Genomic DNA, 17,936 nt, shown 5'->3' on the forward strand with positions numbered 1-17,936 from the left:
CGTACCTTCGGAATCAGATTCAGTAACAAAGTCCGTATAGCGTCGGGACGACAAACGCTGGCTTCATCATGTGCGATACGAAAAAACGGACCTAGCATCGTTAGAGGTGGTTCAGACAGCCTGATGACTTTGCATATACCGTGTCTTTCATGTTCCTAGATACTTCGGGTGTTAATGTCTCCAACGAATATGCGGATGATATGCCACAGCCGAGTGTACGATGCCATGAAAAGGCCCTGGGATACTCCTCAGCAAGGAGTGATATCGTCGCAATAGAATCACGCTGGGCAGGTAAAGAATCAAAATCGCCGAGACGGTGCTCAGGTCCAGAGAGAGGATCGCAGCCATGGTGAGAGGTGTAGCCCTAGCCCAGAGGAATGGACAGACCTAAACCTATGAATCCGGAATACTGGACTAGATGGGCTTAATGAAGTAACACACAAAAGAAGTCTTTATCAACTCCTAGGGATAGCTAAGCTTCCCATGGCGAGGGCAGATAATGGAAAATAGATTCCCGGCATGCAAAGCAAATCCTAGATTGGAATAGCAATTTGGTCATAGCCCATGCAAAGATTTCCCAATTGCAGCATGGCGTTTGACGACTGTAAGTGTGAGAATAATTCATGCCAATTAGGGCTAGGGCCCAGACAGGGTATGCTAGATTGAGAATATCTATGTGAGAATATCTATCCCCAATTCAGATACTATGAGTGAGCAACTTCAGACAGAAGTGTCATTTCTTAACTGTTACATATGTAGACAAGGATTTCGCGTAGATCATAGCTACCACTGTCACAATAGTTGCAGCAAGCTCTAACGTAAGTAGATGATTCGGCGTGACCATTTGGCGTGGGATGCAGATGCGGGATACTCCTGCTCAACCGTCCCCTATCTGGAGTAAATCATACATGAGCGCCTTCAGATATCAAAGAATAGTGTTCTGAATCAACATGGCATTTTGCAGATGCAATACAACGATGGCGTGCAGCTGTCACCTGAAAGGATCGAAGTTTTCTATATTCTTCACTCTTCACATCAAAGGGATTTGCCTTAATTAAATAGGTTTTACCAAGCTCGACAGCCTCTGTTCAACATCGGCTGGCATCGTCTTTCCATCATTGCCTTGCCTACTATTGCGCTTTGAATACGTTAACTATTTCATGGGCATGTGGAGTTTTACCTCCTGGTTCACATTCGACATTCGTTAGGCCCAAGTCTACTAGAGACTGTCCAACCCAGCACATATAATATAGTATTAAGAGCTTAGAGGCTCAAGAGCTACTGTGCTCAATCATCAGACAAACAGCTTTCGGGTCAAGGTTCGTTGTATTTGGATGCGTGAGAATTTGGTTCGAGTTCTGACCTCGGCTCTTTTTCGCGCAGAGGCTAAAGCCCTGGGGAGTGGACCCCTGGGACGTCGCGGTAAAGGTCATGAAAGGGTCGATCCCAAGGTTATGACAGCTTTGTTGGCTGGATGGGAGGAGGAATGGGATGTGACAATGCAAATTTGGAGGACGACGACTGAGAAAACAGGTTGGTCGTGCTGCTTTTTCATAAAATCCTTTCGTCAGCAGATGCCAAGCAGTGCATCGAGTAGATACTACCACACAATGAAAGGACGCAAAGACTAAGAGATAATTGACACAGTGATGTCACCGCTCACTGCTAAGGGCTGACGGGAGCCCGTGTCGTTCCCACATGCGAGCGCGTCCCCTCGAGCTGCCACAGAATCGAGGATGCTCAGTCAGTCAATCAAGCATGAGTTATGCTAAGAAGTCTGAAGAATCATGTCCACTGGGGTCTCTGATAGAACGGCTGTCACGTACTTACTTGCATAACAAGCAAAAGCAAGCAATAAGCGACGTAGCACCATTAAACATTATTTTCACCAGATTTCTCAATCGCAGGGCTCTGTGCAGTATTAGCACGCTCAGGCTCAAGCTCTTCTTCTGATTCACTGGCATCGTCATCGTCGTTGCCATCCTTCCGCCGCAAAACCCTGATCTTCGCTCCCAGTCTCCTTGCCCCTCTACTCGCCGGCCGATAAACCATCACAACCGGCTTCCCAACAAAATTTGCAATAGCATGGAACCAAGCATCCGGGAAGAGCCTAACAACGACAGCCCACGGCAGCGAAATGGCAGCCACAAGAATGCAGATAGCCCATTGTTCATCATGGATTTGAACAATGCTGAATGCCGCACCACCATAAAAGGCAATCACTATCTGACAACCAACCATGATACAGTTGATCCCGATAAAAAACCAGTTCCGGTGCAGGCCGGTAAAAATATTGAACCTGTTGTCAAGGCGACGGTTGTTAAACTCGTTGAAGATCTGCATCCACACAAAGGTGTTGAAGACGATTGAGCGGCGGACGTCATCGGAATAGTCGAGGAAGTTTTGGCGAGGCCCAAAGTGCAGAGTAAGTGTTACAATGAGCTGGAAGATGGATTGCCCAATGATCATCTTCCACATTGTGATTGAAATTAGCGGGGCGCCACCTTTGATGGGCTTACGATTGAGAATCTCCTCTGTGGGCGGATCCGTCGCCAACGCAAGAGCGGCGAGAGAGTCCCTGATCGGGTTAATAATACTTGTTATAAGGAATACCGAAGAGACTTACATAATAAGGTTGATCCAAAGGAGTTGCACCGCGGTCAGAACCGACCGCATCTCACTGTCCGCCACAGAGGAGATGAAGGTTAAAAGCACGGCCGTAATGTTGACAGTGATTTGAAACTGGAGAAACTTGCGCACGGCATCATTTACGGCACGTCCCCACATCAAAGCCGTGAGAATACTGGAGAAGTTGTCGTCCATAAGCACAATAGCTGAAGCCTCCTTAGCCACCTCCGTCCCTGCGATACCCATGGAAAATCCGATGTTGGCAGCTTTGAGCGCAGGACCGTCGTTCGTTCCATCTCCTGTCACTGCAACGATTTCACCTAAAGCCCTTAATTTGGTGACAAGGATTCTCTTGTCCTCTGGGGAGGAACGGGCCAATACCTGCAACTGCGGGAGGACCTCATCGAACTCGGCATCAGACAGCGTACGAAAGTGCGGACCCTCCATGACAATTCCTCCAGTGTAGATGCCACAGTCAGTTGCAATGGCTTTTGCGGTAACCATATTATCACCTGTCACCATCCTAACAGCGACACCAGCATGATGACACTTGGCGACAGCTTCCGGAACTCCAGGCCGGATGGGATCCTGGATACCAACAACGCCAATGAAGGACATGTCCTGCAAAAGCAGACCGAGATCAGCCTGAGATGGATCATCAGGGTCAACCGCATGTCTCGGTGGCCATTCTGAAAACTCCCGGGAGACCAGAGCAATAGTGCGAAGTGACTGCTTCGCGTAGTCAAGGATCACTTGTTCGAGGCGTTCCCGCTCACTCGACACCAAGTCAACCGGACCGCTCGGCCTCCAAACAAACGAGCTGTATCTCAGGAGAATTTCCGAGGCACCTTTGACGAGGAACCTGTACTTGTTATCTGACAACCTGATAACAGCGCCCATGCATTTCCTTCCAGAGTCAAAAGGCATTAACTGCACGACTGTCGCGTTGGCTCGTACTTCAGCTAGTGGGCCCATACCTAGGACATTGCGGGCAAACCCTAGCAAAGCTGTCTCAGTCTTTGAGCCAACAAATCCTGGAACCCCGTTCTCCTCGCCCTCAAATGCAGTAGAGTTGATCGCGACTGACTCGATGATCATGCATTTCTGTTGTGGGCTAAGCGAACTGGCAAATGCAGCTGACCGGCGTGTTTTTCCGGTCTGGTTCTTGTCGTCGAAGTCCTCGTCTCCGAATGTGCCGGTCACCACTGTCATTTTGTTTGTTGTCAAGGTACCAGTTTTGTCAGAACACACTGTCGTTGCGTTGCCCATTGTCTCACAGGATTTTAGCACGCGAACAAGGTTGTTGAGTTTCACCATCCTCGTCGTGGCGAATGCTAGCGCAAGAGTGACTGCCAATGGCAGGCCTTCAGGGACAGCAACGACAATTACCGTAATGGCAACGATGAGAATATCAGTAACCTGGGATGCCTTTTCCGTACCGCTACGATCGTTGCCGGACAATCCTCCAAGAAAGCGGAAGAGAAGGATCAGGAAAAGAAAGATGGCAGAGCTTGCTCCTAGCTTTGCAATCGCGCTCGCAAGCCGATCCAGCTTTTTCTGCAACGGGGTCGGCTCCATATCTTGACGCATTGCCATAAGGATTTTGCCATAGCTCGAATTCACCCCGACAGATGTGACGAGACAAGTCCCGACACCTTCGAGGACTTTGCTACCGGAGATAATAAACGGGTCCATATCCTGTTGTTTGGTATGTCCTTGCTCCAGTAATCGCATCACTTGCTCCCCACCTGTCTTCTTGAGCTGGTCTGACTCGCCAGTAGCTGAAGACTCGTCGCACTTAACGTTGTGCCCGTCGATGAATATTCCATCCACAGGAACCAAGTCTCCAGGTTCCAAATGTAAAATATCGCCGACCAACACCTCGTGTACGGATAATCTGACTGCCTTTCCTGATCGTATAACCGTGACTTCGCGATCCTCTTTCTTTTTGTTGAGCTTGACGAACGCCCTCTCCTTCTGGTAATCGTTGAGCGAGCCGACCATGACCACAATCACTATAGCAACACAAATGGCACATCCTTCCACCCAGTCCAACGGCATTCCGGAACCAGGCTCAGGATCCACCCCCAACGTTTCGTATAGTCCCAACGCCAGAGATATCGCCGCGGCAGCCGTAAGCAAAATTAGCACCTTGTCATTGTATGCCAGCCACATCAACTTCCACAGCGGTGTCGCTTTTTTCTCTGGTAAAACATTCTCCTTGAACACACGGATCCGGTCTGCAAATAGCTCATTCCTGGATTGTGTATGTTTTTCGCCGCCAGCTGCCTCAGTGCTGAGCCCGGCGCTCAAGTCGGTTCGAAGCCCATTTGCCAGACCCGGCAATCCACCCAAAGCAACAAATGCAGGAAGCGACTTTGGGTTGAGTAGTTTGTTGAGCTGTCCTGGTGAGTATGCAAACGGGTTGTTGTCGACGTGAAAGTCCGTCTCGGTTCCTGGATCAGGGCGCAAAGCGCCTTCTTGCTCGTCCGATGAAAACACGCTTGGCGCTGTACTTGAAGATAGTTTCTCTTTTCCTTTTGGGACTTCGAGGCCGGCACTGCTGGTGGCCATGGTGCTTCCGCTCATCGCTCTATCCCGTCCAGTGAAGTCGCTACCGATCGCGGTCAAATTGCTGTGAGAGCGCTCGCGCGTACCATCGGGACTCTGACTCGGTATATCATTTTCAGCTGTGGGTGTTTCCTACACATCATTAGCGGCTGGGAGCAACACGGACGAGCAGCGTACAGAAACGCGATCGAAAGTTATCGCCGGAACAGACCCTGGCGACGCCATCTCGTCTAGTTGGAGCAGTCCAGACAAAGCAAAGCTTCCATTGGAGACAACGACCAGCAAGCTAGCGAATCTCAGGATATCAATGAACTTTTAGTAAGTAATGAGTATTGCACAGCCTCCTTCAAGTGCGGACAGGATTGGTTAGCCAAGCAGTTCCAAGATCACGGAGCGGACTCCACTCCGCGAATGCAGTAGGGCCTCGAATCTCAATTTTTGTCAATTGTGCCATTTTACAGCGACAAAGGCACCATCGTTCTAATGCGTGCAAGGAATGCTGCGGGAAATCCATCGGTCTCGGCTTCCGCCAGGGACTTGGGTAGCTCTCTGACCACGGTGCCATATGGGATCGACTAGGGTAATTGCTCCTAAACTCGGCAGGACTCCGTACGACGGACGCTGTGGTGAGGAGCTGGAGCGGTGCGTTGGCCGGTTTTCTCTATGATTGGCTCTTATGAGATTTCTGAGTCAGGGTCCAAGAAATGCTGCTGGGTTCTGTTGCTGGCGGCCTATGTCATCTCTCGTGGATTCTCCATGCTGCATTCTTGGTCGTTTCATCCCACCGATGTCACCAAGCTGCGATGTGCATGGATCGCTACAGAGGTGGCCACGGGTTCTCCCAACCGCTGCTATGAGCCACTACTGTGCTTCAGTGTAACTGTCCGTTTATTGCTGTCACTATGACCAGAGGCTTGTTTTTTGCGTTAAACTGAACGCTTTGTATCGGTTTTCCCCCACAAGGTTGTGCAACTACGTAGGCTGAGTCAGGAAGGTGCACTTTGTCCTTGGGAAGACGCCAAGGGATAATCATCTCAGGCCGCGTATGGGAACATCGGAAGTAGAAAAGCAGCATATCTATGTTTGGCCAAGGGTCGCGGGGTCAGATTTCTCAAGGTATGACAAACGCAGCGTGGCGGTTCGTCCTCGCCATACTCTTAAAGAGTGGCCGTTATCAATGCTACTTGTACTTTCGCGTAGGGAAGCCGCTGATTGTCAATGGGTTGGTGTGAACTGAGTCGAACCTCCTGTGACACTTCTTAGTCATTTTCCTGTGCAACTTTTGGTTGCACAACCATTATCGTTGTTTTCACCCAGACAATTGGAGTACCAAGGCGGGCCGCAACCTACCCTCAACATCGCCAACACATGCATACCAGTTCTTGCTTGTCGCTTTTTTCCATAGACAACGGAGCCCATCCGCATCTTTCCTTGCCAGTATCTGATCACCGCATCGTCCTGGATTCGGGAGACCTTTCACTGGTACAGGAATAGTGAATATTCATGCGAGGGGTAGACGGGTTGAGGTGGCAGCTAGGAGGGTGGCAGTGCAGCGGGGGTTGAAAACAAAACCTGTTGCTCCCCCAGTCAGAGCCTGCAACTCAGCGCACGAGGCGTGTTTGGCTTTTTTGCTTTCGCCTCTGGTATACGCTCGTCTTGTCTGCTGATGCCACGACGCCTTCCGAACTCGGACAGCACTCGACCAGACAATTATCCTTGCGCCATGAGGGGAGTCAGACATAGGTCGTTATGAGTGTATCTCGGACGTCAGCAGAGCCAGGGAAGTCTCTTACTCAGTCATCGAGTGAGACTGGTTATGGCCGAGGAAAGACGGTCACATCAGCATGCGAAAGATGTCGAAGGAGAAAAATTCGTTGTGATGGAGAGACGCCATGTGCTACTTGTCGGCGGTTTCGGATCAACTGCGTGCGAATACAGAAGAACGATACTCAAGCCTTAGAACAACGCGTCCGCCAGCTCGAGGCGCAAATCGCTGAATTCACAGGTGGCATATCGAGCACGCAGGGTCAAGAGGCAAGTAAACATTCGACACAGACATGGCCGAATATTCCCGTAGCTACCGACTTCGGCTCTCCGGGACCGGCCATATCCATTGACGAGCTCGGCCAAATCCAACCTCCGACATTATCGCACTTGGAGATACCGAGTATTCAAGTCGTCGATTACGCAGATACCCTCTCGCCTGTATCTCCAGTGTCGCCGGTGTCGCTGTCCCAATCGCCATTACTTCGCCCGCTTGCTCCTCCTCAGTCGACTCCGTTAGACAGTGTGGACAGTCTCCGGCCTCCTGTCACTGTAGCGATCTCGCCTCCGATGGCTGCATGCCCATCACCGAACCAAAATATTATGCCCTATTTGTCCCCAAGAAGCCTGCCTGGACCGTCAAGATCGCGCAGCTCCTCGATTTCGTCGCTCGGCCTCGACGCGGATTGGACGTCTGCACCGGGTGATATCTCCGGAATGGTTCTCGAGAGTGACATTGACCCGAGCATTTTCGATCTGTCACCAGTCTCGCCTAGCGTGGAGACTTCCTGGACACCAAGCAAGTTCGAAGCCGAGATGCTGCTGGATAAATTTTTCGACCGCGTTCAGAGCTCACCACAAAATCTCGCACCCTATCCCTTGAATCGTGGCCAATTGTTCGAGTTTCTTGACATTGTTTACTCCCCGCATCTTGCTCATCTCGGCAGTGCTTGTTCGGTGTCAATGGCTCGCTTCCATGTATTCATGGCGATGGCGGTTGGATTAAGAATGCAGGCGGAGGGAAGAAGCACGACAATGCACATGTTGCAGAGCTGCTACCGGCTGGCGATGAAGGAGACGCATTCGCCGTCTTTTTGGAAACAAGCGTACTCGTTAGAAGCTGGGATACTGGTCATGCTATTCTCGCAGGTCAGCAGCCAGAGTTTGGCGGGAATATAGGGCCAAGCCAAGTAGACACGACGAAATGAAATGAATGATACCGGTCATGCGACAAGGGTCTATACTAGATGAGAAATCCACGATATCAGTTCCCAGTAGAGAAGAGGAGCCAGATGGAAGAACCGAGCACTTGTGTTAGGTAAAAAGGTCACCTGACGTCGCGTCCATTTTTGGCAGGAGCTGCCTCACCAGTTGGATGTCGGCCCTTCTACCTCATGCTCATCTTTTGTACACCACAGCTCAATTTGTTCAATAAACGTCTTTATCATAGTGTCATGTCAGCGTAATGGCTATATTGCTCTCCCTGCCGCTCTCATTCTACAGAGAGATGACCACTCTGGATTCAAAATATAAAATCTCATCCTGAACGCAATATGACATTATGGTATTCGGTAAGCTGCCAACACTACGTTAGTACCATAGAAATCTCTTCTAACCGCATCACACTAGCTTTCTTGGCAATACTCGGCTTCTACCGGTCCTTATCACAGAGAAGCATCAATCTGGATTGCGTTCAGGTACACGGAGTAACTACTGGTTAAAATCAACCACCATCCTTCCTGCAACAAGCCCCTTCCTCAGTCTATCAACAGCCTCAGGCAAGCGCTCTACCGGCCAAACCTCACAGATCTGCTTTAGTTTACCCCTGCGTGCGAAGTCCAACGCCTTGATCGTATCATGCCGACTGCCAACCAGTGTCCCTTGTATCCGGGTGTTCCTGAAGAGCAACAAGTTAGGGTCAACGGGGATACTCATGGTTCCGGCCGGCGCAATGCCAATACACATCAAATCCCCGCCAATGCGGGTGCCCAGGTATGCCAATGCAGTGGGGTACGCAGCTTGTGCTGTGACGAAAACACCGTGCCCACCTATGCCGTCCGCGATTTCAACCACGGCTGCGGCTGCGTCAGGGACGGTCTTGAAGTCGATGAAGGCCTCAGCGCCCATCTTGAGCGCTAGATTCTTTTTCTCCTCGCCAGTATCAACGACAATGGGGCGCATGCCCATAGCCGATGCCAGTTGGACGCCCTGAATGCCGACACCACCCTGGCTCTGTCAGTCCTGGAGACCAGGCATACTCATATGATAAGAGCGACATACACCACCGCCGGGGAAAACAGCCCAATCGCCTGCCTGGAGCCTCGATTCTACAAGCGAACGGTATATCGTTGACGCACTGCACATAATTGGCGCAGCGATCTCATCAGGGATCCCCTCAGGTATAGGCGTTGCATATCGCGCGGGAGAAACGACGTACTGCTGGTAAGTGCCTAGCACCTCCGATGTTAATAAACCTCATGTCTGAGCGCCCACCAGAAAGTTGAGGATGCGCACCAGGAACCATCAACCCAGTATGCACGGCCCCCGCACAGTACGTTTCCTTGTCGCTCCAGCAACTAGTACAAGCTCCACACGTATCCATCATCGGTTTGATACCGGCCCTATCGCCGACTTTGAAGTTCTTGACATTCTCGCCCACCTTTACGACAACCCCGGCGCCTTCGTGACCTGGGCTTCTGACACCAAAGGTGCTCATTGAGATACCGAGGTCGTCCAGCATGTAGTGCAGATCACTCTGACAGAGACCAGTGACATTGAGCCTTATCAAAATATCATCTGCTCCTGTAGGGGAACTTTAAGCTTTGCTGGAACTTGCTAAGGGTGGATGGGGAAAAGTCGAGAGGAAAGGTCATACCTGGTTGCGGGACTGGGACATCCTCGACTTTGACGGTGAAATTTGGGCCTGGGTTATAGATGACCCCTGCTTTGCAGTGGGTGGGAATTTCAAGGGGGGTGATGGAGCCCATGCTGCCCTGGCGTGTCCTAGAAAACTGATGGGATATAGTCCAAATCGCGCTTTGTACATGAATACCGTCAGCAAGCGAGGTGAAGATATTTGCTTGTTATATATAGACCCGCTATACAGAAAGAGACCCTCGGCTCCCCGCTTTTCCCCTCCCCTTCCCCTCCTCTCCTCAACCCACTTAACGCTTAACGAATCTTCCATTATGGTTAAGGCGCATACCCCGGATTCAGGATCCAGGATTTACAATTATCCTTTAAGTGCCCGGATCATGCACCGCCCATTTGACACTCCAAACTATGCACCCCGCCATGAAAATCGTCACCAGTGCCGCACCCACTCTGTCCCCCGTCTCAATCTCCCTCACCAACAAAGCAGGAGTAGGCACCGGCGGTTCTGACCCTCCAGCCGGATCTCCCATGCTCAACCCCCCTTCTTTTCTAGTAACGGGCGGCTCAACCTTCTGGATAAGCGTCGACTGGAGAACCTCCAACGCCGCCATCTGGATCCCCACATCCCCACCTGCAGGTCCACCGGTATACTTCTGCTCTGTCCACTTGAGTGAGCATTCTGCGCCGTCACTGCCACCAGTACATGTTTTTGCGGCCGCGAGCGCCGAGGAGCGCAGTTTGGGCATCACCATGTCGTATGTAAAAGGTGCGAACTGGGTGCTTTGTGCCATCCAGCGGGCCAGGAAGCCCTTGAATGCGCGCTGGTCGACTTTACAAGTGTTAATGGACTCGCAGGCGCGTTCGTACATTATATCTTTGGACGAAGGGGAGTCGGCGAAGAAGATATGCGCGGCGTTAATTATGCCTTCTGTACGTTGCTTCCATAGAGGGTCGCCGTTTGTCTATTTGCCTGTCAATACCCGCAGAGACGAGGGCAACATGTTGAAGGTGAAGGGGCCCTACGTAGTTGTACATAGCTGCAGCGCCGAGGAGATAGACGCCCGCATTATACGTCCACTGGACATGGTCGAAGTTAGTGCAGTTCCCGTCAATGCTAGCCCCGTCGTAGAACGAGTAGTCGTCCGTCATGAATCCGACGGCATGAGTCCAGTTCCAAACTTTTGTTGCCCAGTCAGCATACGTCTGGTTCCCTGTGTACCTGGCCAGTCGGGCGGCGAGGTTGAAGAAGCATCCGTTTGAGATAGTATTCTTGTACATGTATCCTAAGGCAGGCAGTCAGCGCCAGAAACCGGGAATATAGAAAAATAGGCAACCCACCCGCATTCCACGTGAAAATCTGCCATCTTAAGCCACCACCGCAATTCTGTGCATCCCACCTCCACGCCTGCGTATTGAACGTTGCCTGTGCCATGGCAAGCCAATCTGGTCCCGGGGTTTCGTGTTTGTCCCGCGGCATGGGAAAGTTCCTCTCCGCCGCACTCATGGCGGCAAATGCCCAGAAGCCCTGGTCATCGTTCCCTTCTGTCCGTGTCTGGTTCGCGGGCATAAATGACCCAGATTCACCGGCTTGCCATATCAATGCCTGACTTGTGATGTTGTTCCATCTGCTGTCACCCGTGTAGAACCAGTAGTCGATCAATGCGTTGAACATCGCCCCTGCTTCCCACCAGTAGTACGGATCGGGGAGGTTACCAGGCACGTCGCCAGGCTTGTATCCCGTATAATGCGAGAGCATGTTCTTCGCGATGGCGTAACATGCTTTCTTGACCGAGACTGTGGGGGCGGACGGGGGAGTTTAGCAATGGTCGCGTTAGACGGGAAGGTGGATTACCGGTGTTGTCTAGGTCCAATTCGACCCCCTGGACAGGAATCAGAAAGATAAGCAGCAGATTCCATAGTATCTTCATGCTGGACTAGCTGCGGGCGATAGCGGGCTATACGCTGGGGTTGTCAAAGGGAGAGATGGATCAAGGGGTGGGACGGCCGTGGTCGCTGCGTTGTTGATCTCAGGCATTCCTGGGATGCGACAGGAATGCTGGACCAGCGGAAGTCCACATGGTTTGTTGCGCCCGTCGAATCAATCGAGGTAGAATAGTTTCTGACAGCTGACTTACTTCATGAAGCCGGTCCCGCTGATCATGTTTTGGCCCGGTGTGGGTTCGGAATTGTATTCCTGGTGCTGGATGAGCCCTAAATTCCGGACCGGCTGGTGGAGTGAGCGGCCAGTTTCTGAAGGCTGGTCTCCAGAACTGACTTTCAGGTATATGGCTGTCAGGGATACATTTACTAAAGTGCTGGCTATCCTCTATCGGGCGTTTTTAATGCATTTCATCCTTGCCCGCCGAATCGCGAGAGAACCAGAGACTTTGACTGGATATGCTTGCATCTTTCGAACAGGCTAGACAATGATTGACAGACATTAATGCAAGCCCAGTTAGATGTCTCATATTAGTTCATCATTGCTGTGTCTGGCGCGGGCATCTGTTGTGCAACAGTTCCTGTATGGCTAGCACCTTCCTCACCCGAGAGCGTTTACTAACCCCTCTTCTCTTCCCCAATAGACCATCTCGATGCATTTTCCTGACATGATCCAGCAATTTACAGTACTCATGGCCCTTAGAAACCGCATCGTGATGCCGGGATGGCATATCCAGAACACCGAGGTCCTCCAGGGTCCTATCAGCGGCTGGTCTCTCCCCAATGCCGACGTCTCGAATTGGTCTCGCATCGGCTCTAAGGGGACTGTCATGGGCGGATTGATAGAGAGCGGGAGGTACAATGAACAGACACTATTCAGGTCTGACACGCTTTCGACGATCGAGAAATCCCACTTCCAGTCTCCGTGGCTGTTCCGTGAGGAGTTCTCAATTCCCGAGCTGGATGCAGGGCACCACGTCTTTCTTAACCTGCACGGGGTGAGCTCTAAGGCCGATGTCTTTATCAACGGCCACCTGGTGGTCTCGTGTGAGGACCAGAAGGGTGCGTATGCGGGCCGTACGCAGGAGGTGACGGCCTTTATCCGTCCTGAGGTCAACTGCCTTCTCATCCAGGCATGGCCAACCGACTACCTCAAAGACATGGCCATTTCGTTTGCCGACTGGAACCCAGCGCCTCCCGACAACGGTATGGGGGTCTGGCGCCACGTCGTTATCAAGGTCACCGGCCCTGTTTCGGTCTCGCCACTCCGAGTCACTTACGCCCAGGATGAAGCTAATCCGCACAGCCGAGTGACTGTAACTGTCAAGACTGAGATTGAAAATCACGAAAATGCCCCTCAAGACGTTGCCATCCACTGTCAAATCGCGGTACCTGGCAATTCGCAAAACGTCGCGCTGTCTCGCCGAATGTACTTGCTGCCACATAGCAGGTCAACCGTCGCACTGGAAACGACCTTGGAGGATGACCAAGTACAAATTTGGTGGCCAGCTGCCTGGGGCCAGCAGCCACTCTACCGGGTCGACCTCAATGTCTCACTTCCACCAAGCTTTATATCAGACTCCGCTTGGGCCGGGTTCGGAATCCGTAAAGTGGAATACACACTGAATAATCACGGCGACGGCCAATTCTTCATCAATGGCCGCCATTTTCAAGTTCGGGGTGCAGGCTACGCTCCTGATATTTTTCTGCGTTTCGACCCGGAGCGAGTTGAGGCGATACTGCGCTATGCGGTCCATATAGGGCTCAATACTATTCGCCTAGAAGGAAAACTTGAAAATTCCATACTGTATGGTCTAGCGGACCGTCTAGGGCTGCTGGTTATGGCAGGGTGGGAGTGCTGCGACAAGTGGGAAGGCTGGACATATAATGAGGATGTGGACGGGGTCGAGGTATGGAAGGACGAGGACTACAGGATCGGCGAGGCATCCATGCTGCATGAAGCTGAAATGATGCAGACTCATTCATGCATGCTCGCCTTTCTTGTTGGCTCCGATTACTGGCCTGATGAACGCGCGACTGCAGCTTACCTCGGTGCCCTGAACCGCATGGACTGGTCAAATCCTGTAATTGCGTCAGCTAGCAAACGCGGCCACCCGCCGCAACTCTCCTCCTCGGGCATGAAAATGGAAGGTCCTTACGACTGGGTGCCTCCGGGCTACTGGTGGGGGGAACGTCTTGGTGCAGCGTTTGGTTTCGCATCAGAACTCAGTGCGGGTTCTGGGACGCCCGAGCTGAGTAGTCTAAGACGGTTTCTGTCTGATGTCGACCTTGCATCGCTATGGGGCAAGCCCCAAGCTGGACACTATCATCAGGCTCCATCGGGCAGTGTGTTTCATAGCCGCGAGATCTACAACAAGGCCTTGAAGAGGCGATACGGCAGCCCGACAAGCCTGGAGGACTATGTGTTCAAGTGCCAGGTCATGGATTATGAAGCCACCCGTGCGCAGTTTGAAGCGTTCGCCGCGCGTCAAAACGCTGCTCGTCCGGCAGCGGGCGTCGTCTACTGGATGCTCAACAGCGCTTGGCCGAGTCTACACTGGCAACTGTTCGACTATTATCTCTACCCTATGGGCGCATACTACGGAGCCAAGATTGGCGCGCGGCCAGAACATGTCGCCTTTGATTACCATTCAAGCAGTGTCTACCTGATCAACCACTCGCTGTCTGCTGGCGTACGCCGGATTACGGCTGAGTGTATCGATCTCCGTGGGAGAAGACTGTATCACCGCGAGGAGACAGTTGAGGCCACTGAGATCACGTCCAAGCAAGTCTTCTCGATTCCTGAAGTCACGACGTTGGCGACGGTGGCCTTGATGCGCCTAGTTCTCTCTGCATCTGACGTGGAAATAAGTCGGAACGTCTACTGGCTCAATGGCCGTATGGACAGACTAAACTGGGACAAATCAACCTGGTATTATACGCCGACTACACGCTATGCGGACTTTACTTCGCTGAGTCAACTGGAGCAGGCTAAAATGAATACGAGTATTGATATGCTCGCCCATCCAGATCCATCAATGAAGCAACTTCGAGTACGCCTACAGAACATGTCAAGTATCCCTGCCTTTTTTGTTCGTCTCACCGTGCACGATCCTATGACCGGCGAGCAGGTGCGTCCAGTCTTTTGGTCCGATAACTATATCACTATGTTTCCAGGGGAGCAAGTGACAGTGACAGTGGGATTCGAGGCAAACGAGTGGCGGATTACCATGAAGGGAGGCAATGTTCTCGAGATGGAGATTACAGGTTGATTCTGGGCAGTGAGATCTGGGTATCATTAAAGAGCATAAACTAGCTGGGAATTAGTTAACGTTATACTATACCAATGACTCATCTGCTTACTCTCCAGTCTGCCCCACACTCCAAGTATGTATTAGTACATTTTATAAGCACGTCGTTTCCCGCGGGGAAGGCTGAGTAACGATTCGTCACCAACAGATTGGCCATCATCAGCAAAAGACCATCAACAACGCCACCATGGCCCAGACGGCTACACTGGTGTCAGAGATCCTGCAGTCCTCCCCTCTGGACCTGGTACCCTACGAGAATCTCTACAAGCATTTTCACGCCAACCCAGAACTCTCTCTCCAGGAGCAGCGCACCTCTCAGAGGATTGTTGACCATCTTGCGTCCCTCAATGCGTACGATATCCACACCGGTATTGGTGGCTTCGGCCTCGCCGGGGTTCTCAGAAATGGCCCGGGCAAGACGGTTCTCCTCCGCGCAGACATGGACGCCCTTCCCGTCAAGGAGGAGACGGGTCTCCCCTACTCCAGCACCGCGACAGCGACCGATCCTGACGGGGTCTCAAGGCCCGTCATGCACGCTTGCGGACACGATATGCATATCACTGCCCTCCTTGCAGCCGCCGAGCAGCTCGTTCGTGTTCGCGACAAGTGGAACGGGACTCTGGTCGTCCTCTTCCAGCCTAATGAGGAGCGCGGCGCTGGTGCCCAGGCAATGGTCGATGACGGTCTATACGACAAAATCCCCGTTCCTGACATTGTTCTCGGTCAGCATGTCATGCGGCTGCGCGCCGGGACCATTAATTGCAGAACTGGAACCATCATGGCCGCCGCCGATAGCATGAAGATCACCGTTTTCGGCCGAGGGGGCCATGGCTCCCTCCCGCACACAACTGTCGACCCGGTGCTCCTTGCAGCGCATATCGTGGTCCGATTGCAAGGCGTCATCTCGAGAGAGCTTGACCCCGACGACGTGGGCGTCCTTACCGTGGGAAGTCTGCAGGCTGGGCAGACGGAGAACGTCATCTCTGATAAAGCAGAGATCGGGATCGACTTTCGCTCCGTCTCGCTCGAAACGAGAGAGAAGATCGTGGGCGCGGTGAAGCGGATTGTAAAGGCGGAGTGTATGGCGTCCGGCTCGCCAAAGGACCCAATCTTCACGCCGACGAGACGGTTTCCTCCCACAGTGAACGAGATTGCGCTTGCTTCCAAACTAGCCGGGTCATTCTCGGCGCACTTTGGCGCGGACTTTGATCCAGACACTCCGCGCACGATGGTTGCAGAGGACTTTTCGATCCTGGCAACGGCCTGTGGTAGACCGTCTTGTTTTTGGTTTCTGGGTGGAATCGACCGGGATATCTGGGATGCGCTCGTCAAGGATGGGAAAGAGGGCGAGATCCCAGGAAACCATTCGGCGCGGTTTGCGCCTGTTATCCAGCCAACACTCAAGGTCGGGGCAGAGGCGTTGGCCGTAGGTGCTTTGACATTCTTGTGCCGGGAGGATTGATTGTTAGGGCAAGGGGCAGCAGGTCGATGCGAGTGCTATATTTAGAGTATCTACTGAGAAAAATCACCGAATGCTCGTCAAAATTAGCTTTATCTCTGCAGGACTGTTCCTCTCGAGTATAACGAATTTTAACGCCATGGTGGGCATGGAAGCTGATGCATGTGCTGTGTACATCTGGCATATATAAACTGTACCGGCCACTCCGTGTGGTCAAAAGGAGCACTAGGTTCAACTTACAATCCCAATATACCAATTTATTTAACTGATATCAATGTCAGCTCAAAAAGAACTAATTATGCACCAACCTGAGAGAGGTGAAATGCGCCTGGACGATCGTGCCAAAGCCACGCTCCTAGCCCGACCTACGTCATCATCCCATGTCCTCAAAACCAGACTCTAATCCCGGCAGTTCATTTTTCGTCTTCCACTTTCATGTTAAAATTAAACCATCAATATCAGTACTCGATCCAATCGATTCCTGGCCATTAGTAGCCTCAAGATGCGCGGTCTGGAAGAACGCACCTCAGAGATAACCCGCTTTGGCGGCGAAGCAAAATCCCACGTCCACCGCGCCTGGGACGGGTTTATTGATTTCGCAGCCCGGGATAATGTCCTCGAGGTCGCGCTTGGTCTGATGTAGCTCCCCATAAAACCACTTTTCACCCCTAGGGGCCGGCTTGGTTGTACTGACGCGGTGGATAGAATCGCGCAAGCCTTCAACAGCGTCGTCAGCTCTTTCGTCACAGACATTGTTCTCCCCGTGATCTCGCTCCTCCCCTTCATCAATCGTAACATGAACGCAATGTTCGCTGTGCTCTCGAAAGGACCGAACTATGACGAGATGGGCGGATACAATACCCTCGAGCAGGCGTGGGATGATGGGGCGCTTGTTTTGGCGTATGGGTCTGTGCACCCGCTGAGACCCGATCCTACTTCGCATACTGGCCAGTTGGATAGGTTTATCACAGAGTATTTCGACGGCAGATAGGTTGATAGTCTCTTTCTTGAACAAGTGGTCAACTTCTTCGGAATCAGCTTGACGCTTTACACCTTAGCGCAAATCTACATGTTTGCCTCGCATGACAAAATCATCAAGCGGAGCGTCAAGTGCCGCTATTGTCGGAAGTGGATCAGTGAGAAGGTAGCTTTTCTGGATTCTATGCTTGAGCGGACGATACTAATATTTGGAAAAAGGCGTTACGTTGTGTCAACTGCTCTAGCTGGCAAGATGGGAGGGAGGACATCCATGCCGACTCGTCTTAGGGCCTGAGGTTGGGAATAGAGTTCTTCGATGAAGAATAGGCGCTCATAAGGGTTAGATAGTTGACAGTACTTTAGGAGTGGCTGCAGTTTATGTACTTCTCTCGTCTGTTTGGCTGACATCTACA

At 51.9% G+C, this 17,936-nt stretch overlaps 7 protein-coding genes across 7 annotated transcripts, besides 1 other annotated feature; 4 read left to right on the forward strand and 3 right to left on the reverse strand.

The window, feature by feature from the left end:
* Window positions 1-17,936: part of a sequence feature (contig 1.51 915..1114266(-1)) that runs on past both edges of the window.
* On the forward strand, window positions 589-999 carry ANIA_11369 (uncharacterized protein; the record flags this gene model as incomplete). The annotated part of the gene is made up of 3 exons (XM_050612624.1): window positions 589-604; window positions 802-818; window positions 937-999. 3 exons carry the CDS (start codon window positions 589-591, stop codon window positions 997-999), a joined length of 96 nt encoding a protein of 31 aa, XP_050468526.1.
* Window positions 1,873-5,424, reverse strand: ANIA_02827 (uncharacterized protein; the record flags this gene model as incomplete). The annotated part of the gene is made up of 3 exons (XM_655339.1): window positions 1,873-2,578; window positions 2,627-5,331; window positions 5,377-5,424. 3 exons carry the CDS (start codon window positions 5,422-5,424, stop codon window positions 1,873-1,875), a joined length of 3,459 nt encoding a protein of 1,152 aa, XP_660431.1.
* Window positions 6,949-8,171, forward strand: ANIA_02826 (Zn(II)2Cys6 transcription factor domain-containing protein; the record flags this gene model as incomplete). The annotated part of the gene is made up of 2 exons (XM_655338.1): window positions 6,949-7,878; window positions 7,911-8,171. The coding sequence occupies 2 exons, from the start codon at window positions 6,949-6,951 to the stop codon at window positions 8,169-8,171; spliced, it is 1,191 nt and encodes a 396-aa protein (XP_660430.1).
* On the reverse strand, window positions 8,674-9,950 carry ANIA_10358 (zinc-dependent alcohol dehydrogenase; the record flags this gene model as incomplete). The annotated part of the gene is made up of 4 exons (XM_050612626.1): window positions 8,674-9,189; window positions 9,244-9,413; window positions 9,478-9,765; window positions 9,839-9,950. 4 exons carry the CDS (start codon window positions 9,948-9,950, stop codon window positions 8,674-8,676), a joined length of 1,086 nt encoding a protein of 361 aa, XP_050468527.1.
* On the reverse strand, window positions 10,203-11,765 carry ANIA_10345 (glycoside hydrolase family 76 protein; the record flags this gene model as incomplete). Its single annotated transcript, XM_050612627.1, has 4 exons — window positions 10,203-10,799; window positions 10,861-11,120; window positions 11,176-11,631; window positions 11,690-11,765. The coding sequence occupies 4 exons, from the start codon at window positions 11,763-11,765 to the stop codon at window positions 10,203-10,205; spliced, it is 1,389 nt and encodes a 462-aa protein (XP_050468528.1).
* Window positions 12,468-16,548, forward strand: ANIA_02824 (uncharacterized protein; the record flags this gene model as incomplete). Its single annotated transcript, XM_655336.1, has 3 exons — window positions 12,468-14,906; window positions 15,103-15,162; window positions 15,235-16,548. The coding sequence occupies 3 exons, from the start codon at window positions 12,468-12,470 to the stop codon at window positions 16,546-16,548; spliced, it is 3,813 nt and encodes a 1,270-aa protein (XP_660428.1).
* ANIA_02823 (uncharacterized protein) lies at window positions 17,048-17,571 on the forward strand (the record flags this gene model as incomplete). The annotated part of the gene is made up of 2 exons (XM_655335.2): window positions 17,048-17,184; window positions 17,251-17,571. 2 exons carry the CDS (start codon window positions 17,048-17,050, stop codon window positions 17,534-17,536), a joined length of 423 nt encoding a protein of 140 aa, XP_660427.1. The 3' UTR covers window positions 17,537-17,571.

The sequence above is a fragment of the Aspergillus nidulans genome, chromosome VI, assembly GCF_000011425.1.
Source record: "Aspergillus nidulans FGSC A4 chromosome VI".
Classification (NCBI taxonomy): domain Eukaryota; kingdom Fungi; phylum Ascomycota; class Eurotiomycetes; order Eurotiales; family Aspergillaceae; genus Aspergillus; species Aspergillus nidulans.